At 40.4% G+C, this 14309-nt stretch overlaps 1 protein-coding gene across 3 annotated transcripts in view; it reads left to right on the top strand.

Annotated features, from left to right (window-relative positions):
* ALCAM (activated leukocyte cell adhesion molecule) overlaps positions 1–14309 on the top strand; it is a 128358-nt gene that overhangs the window by 81448 nt on the left and 32601 nt on the right. For all 3 annotated transcript variants that reach the window (XM_071808581.1, XM_071808578.1, XM_071808586.1), the window contains exons 2-3: positions 10671–10771; positions 13525–13744. In XM_071808581.1, the coding sequence (XP_071664682.1) occupies positions 10671–10771; positions 13525–13744 (321 nt within the window). The remainder of the gene's footprint in view (positions 1–10670; positions 10772–13524; positions 13745–14309) is intronic.

Here is a 14309-nt window from a genome sequence, read left to right as displayed (position 1 = left end):
GTGCCGGCTCATGGGAAGAGGTTAATGGCCGTGGTAGGAAGGGAGCCTAAGTGTCTCACCCTGTGAGAAACAGTCCATTTGCTTCCTGCTGTTCCTGGAAGGAGCCAGCAGGTTTGGACCCCCTTTGCCATCTCCACTGCCGTGCCACCAGGATTGTAGCCCCATTTCCCAGGCGTCTCGCTGCAGCGAAGCAGCAGGATGCACAAGGGGAGGGATACAACTGGCAGAAGTTCAGCCTCCCTTCTCAGAAGGTCTTCTCCCTTGGTGCACTGCCAACTTGGCATTGACTTAAAATCTAGGATGAAAGGGCAATACACTCCTACTTAGAGTACCAAAACAAAATCTCTCGTAGTTCTGATATGAAAAACATGTGCTGTTTAGCCTTTTATTCAGCATTTATGTATAAATTATGTGTTTTTTCTGCACTGGTAGCCTGTGGGGAATATTGATTCATGCTGTCAATATTGAGTTATGAAAAAGCAAGAGGAACAGCTCTTTGTTTAGTTTGCTGTTTACTGAATTATTTTTTTTTAATGAAAAAAAGGATTAATACCAAAATATAATGGGGGATTTTAGATAATTAATTTTGAGCTACAGGTTTTATTTGACTTAATAGAAACTTTTATGTCCCTTTAAGCTATTTGATACACAGAAGCATTGCTGACTAGCATAACGAGAAGATAAAAAACAATTGAAGTAGTTAGCAAACAGCAAAGTGCTTTGGAAGGGCAAATGAGAAGCAACAGAAGAACACTGCAGGAGCAGCCAGAAGCTAACCTCTGAAAGAGTGCGAAGTTTCACCAGGCTACAAAGGCTTTGTTGATCCCATTTTGCCTAATTAGGTATACCATTTAAAGTTGAAACTCGTTGCAGTATTGACTCAAAAACTGTTTTCCCACGTTTGCTGCTCATCTCTTGGCAGATAGCTTGTATCATCAGACTTTAGTAAGCTACAACTCATTTCCCTGACAGATGTGCTGGACCATTTGTAAAAAATTGCACCATATGTTGGTAACTATTTTAATAAATTATTTTCAGTTTTCCAGTATGTTTAAAAAAATTAATTATACTTGCTTTAGTCATGGCTACATCTTGAACAGAAGTATTTATAAGATGATATATTGGCCATCTTAACTCTTCCTCTGAATTATGAGAACTATTCTAAGCAATGTTTTGTAAAAAATTGCATCAAAGTAAATCAACAATGGCCTTTCAGCTGCAGCATCAACTGTGGGAAAGAGCTTTTTTCCCACCTTATGATGCTTATAAAAAACACAGCTAGGTTTTCTGATGCTGAACACTGTGTCTTTTAATGTCGTTCCACCCAGATCTTGTGGAAATATTATCTCTGCTAACCTTACACTAGTTCAAACATCTTTTAAGTAGGTAGATTTTTTTTTTCTCTTATTTATAAATATTTGCTTGGAAATGCACTAAATTTTTTCCTACTTACAGCAACACCATTATATATGTAACTTTTTAAAACCTGTAAGATTTACTGAAAGGACCTGAAAATTTAAACCTGTGAATCAGCCTGGTTTTGGATTAGCACCAAATGCAGAAATGGAGTTACATAATTCTGAGGCAAAAGCTAGGATTTCCATAAAATAGTGCGACTGGAAGGCCATTGAAATCACAGGTGATGTTTTGGGATGGTGGTTTGTGGAAAGAAGCTTGGGACTTTCCCTTTGAAAGGAAAATTGTCCATGCAGTACAAAGGCACTGGTGGCTTTCATGAGTTTTCTCTACAGTTCTTTAGTCGATTTTGGAGCCTTCCTGATTTAAAAGGGACTGGATTAAAAAGCAGAGATGCACTTACTGCTGCCAAACAAACCAGAGCTTTGCTGGTACCATTTCAGGGTATTGGTCTTAGCAGTTTCCTTTGTCTTCTTGGAGCTGGGCATTGGAACAGAGGCTAAGGTAGGAAAGCTGATGTGCTGACGCAAGTAATTCATTTTGCGGTAGCATTTTGCAGCAGTTACTGAGCTTTGAACTGATCGTTTGGTCTCAAGCTTTGCAGAAGCTGATGCTAGGAACAGCTTTTTTATGTAGTTTGGAAGCTTTGCTGACTTGGAAAGGAGCATCTCTTTTACTTTAAATGACAATGATGATGCATTTAATGATGGGCATTTGAATTTTAAAAGAGTATGACTATGTACAAATTTCTTTTGCATACCTATCAAAAATTCTAGAAACTTTTTATGGTTATGATTACTGCAGTGATTATTGCTTTACATATAATATTTAGAGTTCCTCAGCTGATAAAAGGTTATTACTCATCATTATTTAGATGCAATCTAGGTGTTTTGGTACATTAAAACGGAAGCAACTTTTTTTTCTGTATGTTCTCCGGTGCGTTCCTTTAGCAGCCAGGATGATGGATAATATTCAGATAAATGCTCAGTGTGAACCTCCCTAGGGTAAAGCTTACAGTAATGATTCCCCCCTGTAAACTATGTACTCTAGCATCAACCACAAGCCCATCTGCTCTTGCAAGGACATAATTTTCTGAGACCTCTGCCTTACAAATTGAAATTTCTCTGTGTCTTTTCAAAACCTTGTGCTAAAATTGTTCCAAATCAAGCTACAAGCAAAGCTTACAGGAAGGGGGCGTACAGATGTGAAAGCTGTATTCTGGTGTGGGAAACAGCCCCTGAAATACTGAAACAGCTGGATATTTTGAAATCTTAGAGCAGAAATAGCCCTCAGTGAAATCAATAGCATTTGCGTAGTCTGGTTTGTGAACAGGCACACAGCACCCAACATTTTAATTTGGTCATGTTGTAGGACCTTGAAAACTGTGGTTGAGGTTCTCTGTGGGATTTTGGACCTGAACTCATGGAGGCCCCAGCCTTACGGCCACACTTGGGTCATGCAGAAAGCCATGCTGTGTGCTTCTGTGGGAAAACTGTGCATGACTGGCTGAAATGTAGAGCAAAATGCCAGTGAGAAGCATGTATTGTCCTCTGTCTTCTTGACCAGAGATGGAGGGGGGGGCTGAGGATTTCTTTATTGATAAGATGACAGAGCCTATGCAGCCTTAGTCAGATGGGACAAGTTATCTCAGCTAGTTTCTAATTATAGGTGAGTTTTTTGTACTAATAAGGAGAACATTAGATTTGTGTGGAATTTAAAAGGAGTAGAAGCATATTAGTTGTTTGTGTTCATAGGAGAGAGGATTTCCAAAATGTTGATGTATTTTCTTCAGTATTTTTTTCTCACTTATAAAGAGAAACTCTGGGTGTTTTAAACAACCACAATGCTTTGCATAGAGTAACAATAGCTGAATTCTGCTGGTGTTTAATGCCTGTTCTCCAGCTCTGGTGCTTTCAGTATCTCTTGAGCTTTAAATACCCTTCCTGTTTCCTGATTTGTACTGTTTCATGCCTTGATGTTGCTGAGTGCCAAGCCTCATCTCTCTAATCTGCCCAGTACTTGCCAAAATCTGTGTTAAGCACATGAGTGCTCCTGTTTGTATGGATTTGGCCACTTGTGTCTTTGGACTTAAGTAGGTGTTTCTTTGGCTGGATCATCAAAAGAGAACTCAACATCTTCAGGAGTCACAACCATGTTTTGAGTTGGGTCTTGTTTCACATCTCCAAAGAGCTCAAGTTAGCAGTGATGATTTGAAAGGGTAATTGCTGTCCATTGCATCAGTGCTTATAAAATGATAAAAGGTTGTTGGTTTTTTTTCCTTTGGTATTGAAATTGCCTGCACTCTAATATTATTCAGGGTTTAAAGCTCATGGAAGGAATGCTGAGATAAAGTGTAAGAAAAAACCCTCAGCAAGTTCTGTTATGTTGTTTTACAAGTGTATGTTGCATTAAATACTGTTTAATATGTTTATCTGCAGTTTCCCTCTTGGATACTGTTGATGGTTCTCTTCTAACTAATAGTCCTTTGGAAGTCCTAGTCAGCCACGTGTGGATTTGTTTCACTATTTAAACAAGTAGAGATAAGAGACAATACACTATTTATATAACCTGTATCAGATAACATATCCATAAACACACACTCTTTTGTCTTTAATCATTTCTGTTTTATGAAAATAATCAATGTTTGAATTTTCTTGGAAGTGTTTGTCCTGCTTCCCTATTTTGATGCCCAGCATATGAAGCAAGGAATGATTGCAACCACCAAACTGAGATGGGGCCTGTCATATGCATGAATTCTGATAACACAAGCATTAGCATTTTTTTGCTTGCTTTAACCAGTCTTTTGAGATCCTGAAGTGAATCTTGTGTTTTCTGGGCTATGTCAGAAGATTAATGACGCAGAACACATCTGTGTGAGCTGTGTGTAAGAGTACCTGTTGTAGCTTTTGCAAAGAGGCCTGTTTTCAGGAGAGTGAGCTGGATCACAAGGCTTACTCCAAACTGAGCAGTGTTTCGCTCCCAGGCTGTTGCGGCTTAACTGAAAGGATTATTAAAGTCCCATTACATCCACACAGGACTTGCTGTTTTCAGCTAAATTTGTCAGGCTCAGGTAGGGAAACATGAGATCAATGACATGTTTTCTGTATTTTCTCTTCTCTGCTTCCATGATCAGTGTTGTGAGTGTCTTGATAGCTTACCAGATTTCTTACTTGAAAAGCTACTTTTTGCTAGGGAAGGAAAAGAGAGGGAGAGAAAGTAGCTAAAAGTTGAGTCCTGTCTGGAAAATCCAACTTCCATGCAGCATGGAAAGTAGCCAACTAGCTGGAAAGCAGCTTTGTAGAAAAGGTGTGTTGGTGAACACCAAGTTGAACATGAGCTAGTGATGTGGCCTTGCAACAAAGAAGGCCAATGGTAACCTCAGCCCTATTAGTGAAAGTATTGCCAGCAGGTTGAGGGAGATGATCCTTCTTCTCTGCCCAGAAGGTGGGGGCATATCTGGAGCGGTGTGTCCATTTCTGAGCTCCGGAGTACAAGAGAGAGATGGACATACTGAAAAAAAAGTCCAGTGAAGGGCCATGAAGATATTGAAGGGCCTGGAGCATCTCTCACATAAGGAAAGACAGATCCAGGCTCTTTTCAGTGTTGCCCGGTGGCAGGACAAGATGTGATGGGCACGAACTGAAACACAGGACATGACTCTGAGCATCAAGAAACACTTTTTTTCAGTGAGGGTGGCTAAGCAGTGGTACAGATGGCCCAGAGAGGTTGTGGAGTCACCATCCTTGGGGATATTCAAAAGCTGTTTGGACATGGACCTGGGCAACTGGCTGTAGGTGCCCTGCTTGAGCAGTGAGGTTGGACCAGATGACCTCCGGAAGTCCTTTCCAACCTTAACTACTCTGTGATTCTGTGAAGTCTCCTAATTTTTTCTCTAAAAAGGTCTTTTAATTAAATGGAAAATTTTTCAGTGTTAAAATCCACCTTAAGGTATTATCAGAATCAACAGCTGCGACAGTATATACCTACTGTCGGGTGTTGTCTCATTTATTCAAAGCTGGATAGTTTTTTCTAAGATGTTTTGCATTGCACCAGCAACCAGCTGTCATTCATATACTGCTTTGTCCTTAAAGAAGAGAAAAAAAAAAAAGGTACAAAAGGTACAGAAAAAGTACTGTTAAAAAAAGGTGACTTCCTGATGTGACACAGTTATTGTTTTTGTGAAATGCTGATGTTTCCTGGCTGGTACCTAAATGGATGCTCAAGAGGACCTGCATGTACGCTTGTATACCTGAAATCCTTTTAGGAAGTTGTAGGGAGGACAGAAAGAAAAATCCACCTGCTGCTACTTCAGAGCTCATAGTTTCCAAAGTAGGTGCTAAATAGACATAATAGCTTTTGGATTTGGACACTTCAATTTCAGAAGTTGCTAACTGACCTCCTTGGTTTTCTGCTGATGATTGCTGTAAAGAATCGTAGTGGCCAACGTGTCCTGCTATTCTCTGGTCATGAGATCTTGCTCCTTGAGTCCAGAAAATGTAATGGAAAGCACCATTGCTGAACCTGCTGGGGCAGAAGCATCAGCAGTAAAAAATTAGATGCAGAAGGGAAATACAGGACTTCTTTGTAGGTGCAAAACACCATTTAAATCGTTGGACTCCAGGGTGTGGAGGGAAGCTCAGCTGCCCAATATTCCAGTGGTTTAGTAAGTGAAGTAAGCTGTGTTGTGAGGCACACAAGCAGGCTGGGGAAGACGAATTTCAAGCAGTACCTCAGGTGGTAGTCATAGTTTTCAGATACAGGTTTATAGTCTCCATCTAAAAGATGTTTGTTCTGTTTTACATTTGTTACAAAAATTTTACTCCTAAGCACTTAAAAAAGGTGTTTCCAGCAAGAAAAATATTCAGTATTTCAAATGGCAGGTAGAGGAGAAAAACATGGCTACTCTCCACACACTTGCTACAGCTTTTGTTATTTCCTTGGAGAAAGAAAGATCAATTTCCTGATTTTTAGATATTCACCTTCTATTCATTACTGTTACATGACCCTGTTGATTTTAAAGTAATAATTAGTCTAAATTATGACCTGCAATCATATACTCTTGGCAATGATCTAAAATAACAACAGCCCCTCCTCTTTCTTTATACCTCTGATCAAGTAGTCAGATCTTTTTCTCACACAAAACAAAGAAGGATGCCAGTTAGCACTGCCATGAGGACATGAAAAGTAGTGTAATTAACAGTGAATGCTGTCTCAATTTGTCAGTGTCCTATGAGGATTTTTCTCTGAGTTGTAAGACCTCCTGGTGCTACTGCTTTCTTCCTGTGTCTGAACCTATGTGGAAAGATTTAATCTGACTTAAAGCAGAGTTTCTTCAGCTCTGGATCAAGGAGGAGGAAATTAGTTAAGTCACCTCAGACTGCTCAAATGTGTATGTAAAGACACAGGGTCATATAATGTCCTATGTTGGAAGGCACCCTCGAGGATCATCGAGTCCAACTCATGTCCCTGCATAGGGACATGTTTACAAATATGTGAAGGGTGAGTGTCACGAGGATGGAGCCAGGCTCTTCTTGGTGACAACCAACGGTAGGACAAGGGGTAATGGGTTCAAACTGGAACACAAGAGGTTCCACTTTAATTTGAGGAGAAACTTCTTCTCAGTAAGAGTAACAGAACACTGGAATAGGCTGGCCAGGAGAGTTGTGGAGCCTCCTACTCTGGAGACATTCAAAACCTGCCTGGACACCTTCCTGTGTAACCTCATCTCGGTGTTCCTGCTCCGGCAGGGGGATTGGACTACATGATCTTTGGAGGTCCCTTCCAGTCCTTAACATTCTGTGATTCTGTGTGATTCTGTGACAACCCCAGTGAGCTGGATTAACCTGGTAAGTATCTGCAAGTCATAGAATCATAGAATCATTTTGGTTGGAAGAGACCTTTAAGATCACCAAGTCCAACCACTAACCTAACTGCCAAGACCACCTCTAAACCATATCCCTAAGAACCTCATCTATATGTCTTTTAAACACTTCCAGGGATGGTGACTCCACCAGTTCCCTGGGCAGCCTGTTCCAATGCCTGACAACCCTCTCCATGAAGAATTTTTTCCTAATATCTAATCTAAACCTCCCCTGGCACAGCCTGAGGCCATTTCTTCTTGTCCTGTCACTTGTTACTCGGGAGAGGAGACCAACCCCCTCCATGCTACAACCTCCTTTCAGGCAGTTGCAGAGAGCGATAAGGTCTCCCCTCAGCCTCCTTTTCTCCAGGCTGAACAGCCCCAGTTCCCTCAGCTGCTCCTCATAAGACCTAGTTCAAGTGGAGCTTCTTCCAGTGTATGTGGGATGAGATCCTGCCTCTGAATTAGTGTTGTTATTAACAGCACTGGCTCAATTTTAGAAGGCAACATCTGAAAATCATGCAGGGGAGCTGGCTGAGCTCTTAATTAGCTACAGAAAGGTACATCAGAAATACAGCAAGGCAGGGCATGATGTCTAGAGATGACTTGTGGAGTTATTCCCTACAGAGGCCTTTGCACCCTCCTGTAGTTAATGAGATACAGTGGCCTTTGCATTGACCCTGTGTTGTGTTAGGGCGTGGAGCAATTTGTTACATATTTGTACATCCTGCTTTCATTTTCCTTTTCTTAGGATGAGCTGGAAACTATGTAAAGGGCTCTCAGAAAATGATGATTGATGGTAAACACTGTCATGTAGTTAGGTGGTAATTTTCTTCCATTTTTCTCTTCATCCCACCATTTTACAGATATATATAATAGCAACAGAGAGGGTGATCTCTGAATTTTTTTAAGGTATTTTTTTTTTAGTTTTGTTTCTTAATGTATAGGTTTGCAGAGTTGTTTTGTGGAGGTTACTGCAGTTCTTGCTGTGAAAGCCTGCAGTAATCCAACTAGTTTACACTCTCTAAATGTAGTAGATTTGTTGCTGCAGAGGTGGGAGGAGGAAGTTTTACGGTAGGGCCTCTTGTATGCTTCTAAGGACTATTCCTCTGTACTTAAAGTAAAACCTGTGCCTTTCTGGTTCTGTGTTAACAAATCCCTAGAAGACTGTATGATTTTAGTTTAGGCAGAATTTATGGCAAGACATAACTTTGAGAGAGAGTTGTCCGTATCAAGGAATGCTCTTTAGATTAAAGAGTTCTAAAATCAGAGGCCACTCTTTATCAGGCTACTCATCAATAACCTGTTCCAGGTGTTAAAAATGTAAATCCTTTCCAAAAACAGTTTCATTCACTCTTGTGAGGCTATTTGTCAAGTCTTTGCTAGTGTATACTTGTTAGTTTAGCAACTCGCAGGGATTAAAGGGATGTTTAGGAGAGAACAACCTTACAGATCACACAGGGTCATTTTGTTTTCCCCTGATGACAGGGAAAATCTTCTAGAAGGAGGAGTAGTTTCTCTTTTCCATGTGGTGCAAAATACTATTGCAGAATTTCAAATTGCTAAATGACACTTGACTGGAATTTGAACGGATACTAACCAGCTTTCTAATTGAATATATATTTGCAAGTCTTTTGTAATTTTGCACCCATGGGAGAGAGGAACCAAAAGGACTGCTTTTTCTAGTTTTAGCAGAAATAAAAATTGAGATTCAACTTGCAAAGCCGAAGCTTTATTGTCCCCCTCCTGGAGATCAGAATGAGGATGAGTGCAAGAGAGGGCCAAGGGAAAAATTTGCTCCAGCTTTGAATTTCACTTCCATTTATAGTTTGACTTCATGAAACGTCAGGCCTATTTGCATAATATTGAAGTTAGCTAACGTCTTCCAAACAATTTTTGTTTCATTTTTAGAGATTGCACTTACTCAGCACCATCTAGTGGACCAACTGCTCTTGTCATTTAGAAAACAGCTGATCTTCGCAAACCATACAGCAAATTAGAGCATGCGGTCCTTATAGTGCGAATGATGCACCTAAAGTATGTTTGTGACTAATTATGTAACAGAATCAGAAGAAGATATGGCTTTTTTAGTTGAAAAGGAGTGGTGTGAAGAAAAGAAAGTTTAAGATATGTGTGGCTATTGCTGCCTGTTATCTCCTGCATTCCTTTAGTTCCTCAAGCTCCAGTGGCTCCCTCAGGACTTGGGAAGAGATAAGGGGTCTGTGGTTCCAGTCTTTTGGGGGTCCATGGGGACAGGTTTGCTTTTTCCAGCTCTAGCAAGAAGGGCTGAATCTCTGCAAAAATTAATGTCTCTAGAAGCGGAGGTGTTTCTGCAGCCCTGGCTACATTACCAACATGCTACTGCTCTCTCTTAAATAGGGTTTACTTGATGGTAAGCCTTTGGTTTTGTAGCTCTAGTTGCAAATGAAAGGAAAGCAAAGGGGGAGATCCAGTGTCTTCGGGCAGAAGACCCTGACAAAAGCTGCAGATGAGTGAGTGAGAGCAGACAGCCAGTGCACTTGCTCAGTGACACCAGGCAAGCACCAGAGGCAAAACATCCGTCTGGTGTAAGGAGCAACGAGCATCACGAAGAGCAGGTGGAACTACAGAAAACAGGAGCTAAGCAAAGTTTCATTATAGAAAATGCGTAGAGTTGTAACATCTCCTTTAAACTTCCTTGCATTTTAATGTTCATCACATTAGGGCCTGTTGTTTTCATTCAATTCACATGTTTTGGACAATGAACATAAAGTGGGTCAATTTTATTCTGTAAATTTTCATGTATTAGCACAATAACATTGTGCTGAGTTTTCCAAAGAAAAGCTGTTCTTAAATAATTTGTAGAAGCATTTTACTTTCTTTTTCCAAAATCTAAATATGCGGACTACTTTTTTCCCAGGTTTAAGGGAACCCAGCCCTTAAATAACTCTCTCTTTTTTATGAAGCGCAGCAGTCAGAACATTGCTTGTCTGCTGGCCTCCTCACAATGCTGTGTTGCAACAGAACCTGTCCAGGCATAAGCAGCTGTTTTTTTCAGATGAAGAAAATAAAGTTTTAGGGATTTTTCTTTTCAAGTTTTAAGTTTGGGATAATAGCTGTGGATATCGATTGTAGCGTACATGTTTGCGCAGTTGTGTGGGTGCAGTCGTGTTTGAAAATCTACTTGGTTCCCACTGACTGCAGCAGAAAACATGGATTCAAAAAGATCATAATGTTTAGGTAAACAAATCCTGTTTTGTCAGAGGTTCGGGGCTAAATTCTACATGCTGTAAAATACCCATTTACAAAGGAGGTGGCTCTGCTTTTGTAATAGCTGGAACCCAAACATTAGCTAGCATATATGAATTCAAGAAAATGCTTCATTTTTTATTTTTTCTCTCTGTTTTTCCTTTAGCTCTGGGATTGTACACAGTAAATGCAGTATATGGAGATACTATCACTATGCCTTGTCGTCTAGAAGTACCAGATGGTCTTCTGTTTGGAAAATGGAAATACGTAAGTATAGCTTACCTTTACATACACTAGAGCTGGTATAAGAAGATGTGAATTTTTAGTGTGTGAGATGACAAGATTCTAATCGATAGGATTTCTGGCTCAGATACAAGGACATTAATTCCTGTGTTTTACATAAGACTGCGAGATTCCAATCTGCACAGTTTCTGCCAAGCATAGATTAGAGGTTTGAGGAATTAATCTCATTGTTCAAGAGAAATAATTATTCGGGAGTTCTCTGCCAACCTGTATTAGAGATCTGGCATGTCACCCAGTGGTGTCTTACTTGCTTGACAGAGTCGTCATTGTACATTTGAATACTTTTGAAGCAGGCTGTGCTACATCCCTGGCAAAGTGCTGTCCCTGGGTCTGGTTGATCTGAGAGTAACAGAATCACAGAATGTTAATGATTGGAAGGAACCTCAAAAGATCATCCAGTCCAATCTCCAATACTGCTTCATGCTTCAGTGTGTTTAATGCACGGTAAAGAATAAAGCAGAGCTGACCTTAGTAGAGTTGCTGGTGGTTTCACACTGCCATTTCTAGCACATGGAGAACAGAGGCAAAACTGGCAATGCTCTCCTGGTTGTCTTGGTCAGCCTGCAGTGGAACACCACAGGATGCACTTTTCTGATATGCCATCAGTATCCAGGGCCAAAAGGAGAAAAAGTTAATCAATGGCAAATGAAACCTGGAAGCATATGTGGAAGAAAACATCAGGATACCAAAGCCTTTTTGCTTCTCAGACTGATTTCAGGACAACTGGTTTTCCTGCTACTGTAAAGTTCATCTAAATCTCGTGCTCAAACCAAGATGTTACCAGCAAGAACAGATGTTTACTCTGACAGTGGATCTAAAACTACATAGTTCTCTCTTTTTAAATGGCATCCTCCAGCCTATTTTACAGCAGGCTGATTTGTCACTGGGGATGTTTCATAATCCCACTGGTTCCTTCCCTTGGACCTGGAAGTTTGCAACTTGTACAACCCTCATCCACTCAAGAGTTCCTGCTCCACGAACGTGTTTTGGGAAACAAAGTCAGAACTCTGTGGAGGATGTTTCCTTAAAAGGGACAGTGGAACTATTTAATGTAACCATTCAGAAGATGCAAGGCTTACGTTTCACAATGTGGTTTTTAGTCTGCTAACTTTTTTGGGGAAGAAGCCCATATGTATGAAGATGCAAATCTATTTTGAGAAAAATAAATGCATTATCTCTTTCTGGTGCATTTGGATTGCTCATCTCGAACAAGTACCAAGCAGCAAATGAAGACAGTATCGCCTCTCCTAAATAGAAAGGGACATGAAACGTGCAGAAAAACGTCTCCAATTGCCATTATATGAAATTGTTGACACAGCCCATACAACCAAGTGAAAGTGATACCCATTCTCCCAGGGCAGCTTCCAACATAGCAACATTTCTTTTTTAGCAGCCGTAAGGTTTGGTTGCGTCTTTTTTCGTTCATTGGAAGAAGGAGGAACTCCCATTTTCTGCTCTGCTGTCTTGGGAGTAGCAACTCGGGTTGCTGGTGGGAGCCCAGGAGTGTTGGGAGACTTGCACCATGGCAGGAGCTGGTGTTGCTCCCTTCGGCATCTGCCCGTGTGTGCTCATGCACGGGGAAGGCTTGTGGAGTTAAGTGCTCAGTTGCGCTTGAAAGCCAACTTTGCATGTATTGAGTCAAGGCAAAGCTTGCTTTCTGCGTGCTAGACGTCTAGAGTAGTCTGAGAGTGAAAAGTGAGAGAGGGTGAAAGACTCCTGCTCCCTTCCTGGCTCAGATACCATTCGTCTCTTGTCACAGCATCGTCATGCTTTTGTGGGCTCTGCAGTCAAGCTGAGGTATTGTGCTGGGAACACTACTCACATCAGTGCTGCAAGGTGCAAAGGATAAAAGGGAATGAAAACCCCTTCCAGCCCCCAGCACAATACTGTACGTGAAGATGGAGTCAACCTTTCACCTCACTTTATTTAAAGGCAGACATTGTATGTCCCTGCTCTGGTGGTGGCATGGCAGGGGAGGATGAAATCCTGCAGAACTCAGCCTGTAACTTTGTCTCGCATAAAAAAAAGTATTTTATATGGTAGGTTTGTGCAAGGCTGTCAACTTTATATTCCTTCTTAGGATGGCAACTGCATACTTATTAATATAAGGATGATGTCTAGAAAATTATATTTTGCAGATTATCCTGAGATGCATAAATAACAATATTTGATTTTATGTATATTCCCATGACACAAACTCTTGGGTTCTTTGAAAAGAACGGAGAAAAAAAAAGCTGAAAACTAATTTAGAATAAAATAGGCAGTTGTGCCTGATTAAATCCTGCATTTGAAGTGGAGTCTGAATATCCCAGACAAACAATATGAATATGTAAAACAATCATGAAAAAAAGGAAACTGGAGCTTTTGAGCCTAACTCATGAATGCTTCTATTTCAAATACTTTCTCGTACACAGAGTGGCAGGTGGTGCCAGAACCACCAGCTTTCATCAGAGAAAGCCCTATGCTTTGCTGAGATTGAGCCAAAGGATTGAAATTATTTCTGCTGATGATATTCTCAATGTGTACCACAGCAGTCCTAAACTAGATCTTGTATTACACTGAATTCCTTGTTTATACAGCAGAAGGTAATCAGGAAAGAAGCCATCTGATGTAGTTTTCACATTTTTAAAAATTATTGATTTGTACAAATTGCAGATCTTCAGGAATTTCTAAATGACTGTTTATGCAAAATAGAGGTGTTTGTCCTTTTATTATAGGAAATGCCAAATGGATCTCCAGTATTTATTGCCTTCAGATCATCAACAAAAAAAAATGTACAGTATGATGATGTACCAGAATACAAAGACAGGTTGATTCTCTCAGAAAACTACACATTATCTATCAAGAATGCAAGAATCAGTGACGAGAAGAGATTTGTATGTATGCTAGTTACAGAAGATGATGTTTCCGAAGAGCCAACAATAGTCAAAGTCTTCAGTAAGTAAATCTAATTGTTACTACCGTTAACATTCATCAGCATCTGAACTGTGAATTACAGAAACTTTTGTTTAAGGGAGAGGTTAAAGTCAATAAAGTAAGTTTGGCTGAGTAAATCACTAAGACTAGCAAATTTCTGCAGCTTTCAAAAATGTATTCTACTGGTGGCATTTACGTAACAGGACTGCCTGCACTTGCAGTTTATTCATGATAAGTGCTGGCTCAAAGAGAATTTTAGGCTTTGATAATGACTCACTTATGTGATGTCATTTGGCCTTGGAAATGAAAAATGTAAAATTAGCACTGATTATTTTCCATTTGTTCTCTGAGAGAAGTTTTTCTGTAGGAGGGAAGCATTTAACTGTGTGCAGTCTGCAGGGATAGATCAGTGGAGAGATTTAAACCAGCTCCAAGCAGCTGGGATGGAACCGTATGAACTGTGAGTGAGCGAGTGAGAAGCTGGAAAGGAGGTTGCTAGCCTCAAATGCTTGTTTTGTCCCCTGCTGAACTATCCGGAGGAAGACCAGTCTGCAGTTCTGTTTTAGAGCACAGCAAAGTTGATTAG

This window comes from Patagioenas fasciata, chromosome 1, assembly GCF_037038585.1.
Source record: "Patagioenas fasciata isolate bPatFas1 chromosome 1, bPatFas1.hap1, whole genome shotgun sequence".
NCBI classification, from domain to species: domain Eukaryota; kingdom Metazoa; phylum Chordata; class Aves; order Columbiformes; family Columbidae; genus Patagioenas; species Patagioenas fasciata.
This window is presented reverse-complemented; position numbering and strand designations above follow the sequence as displayed.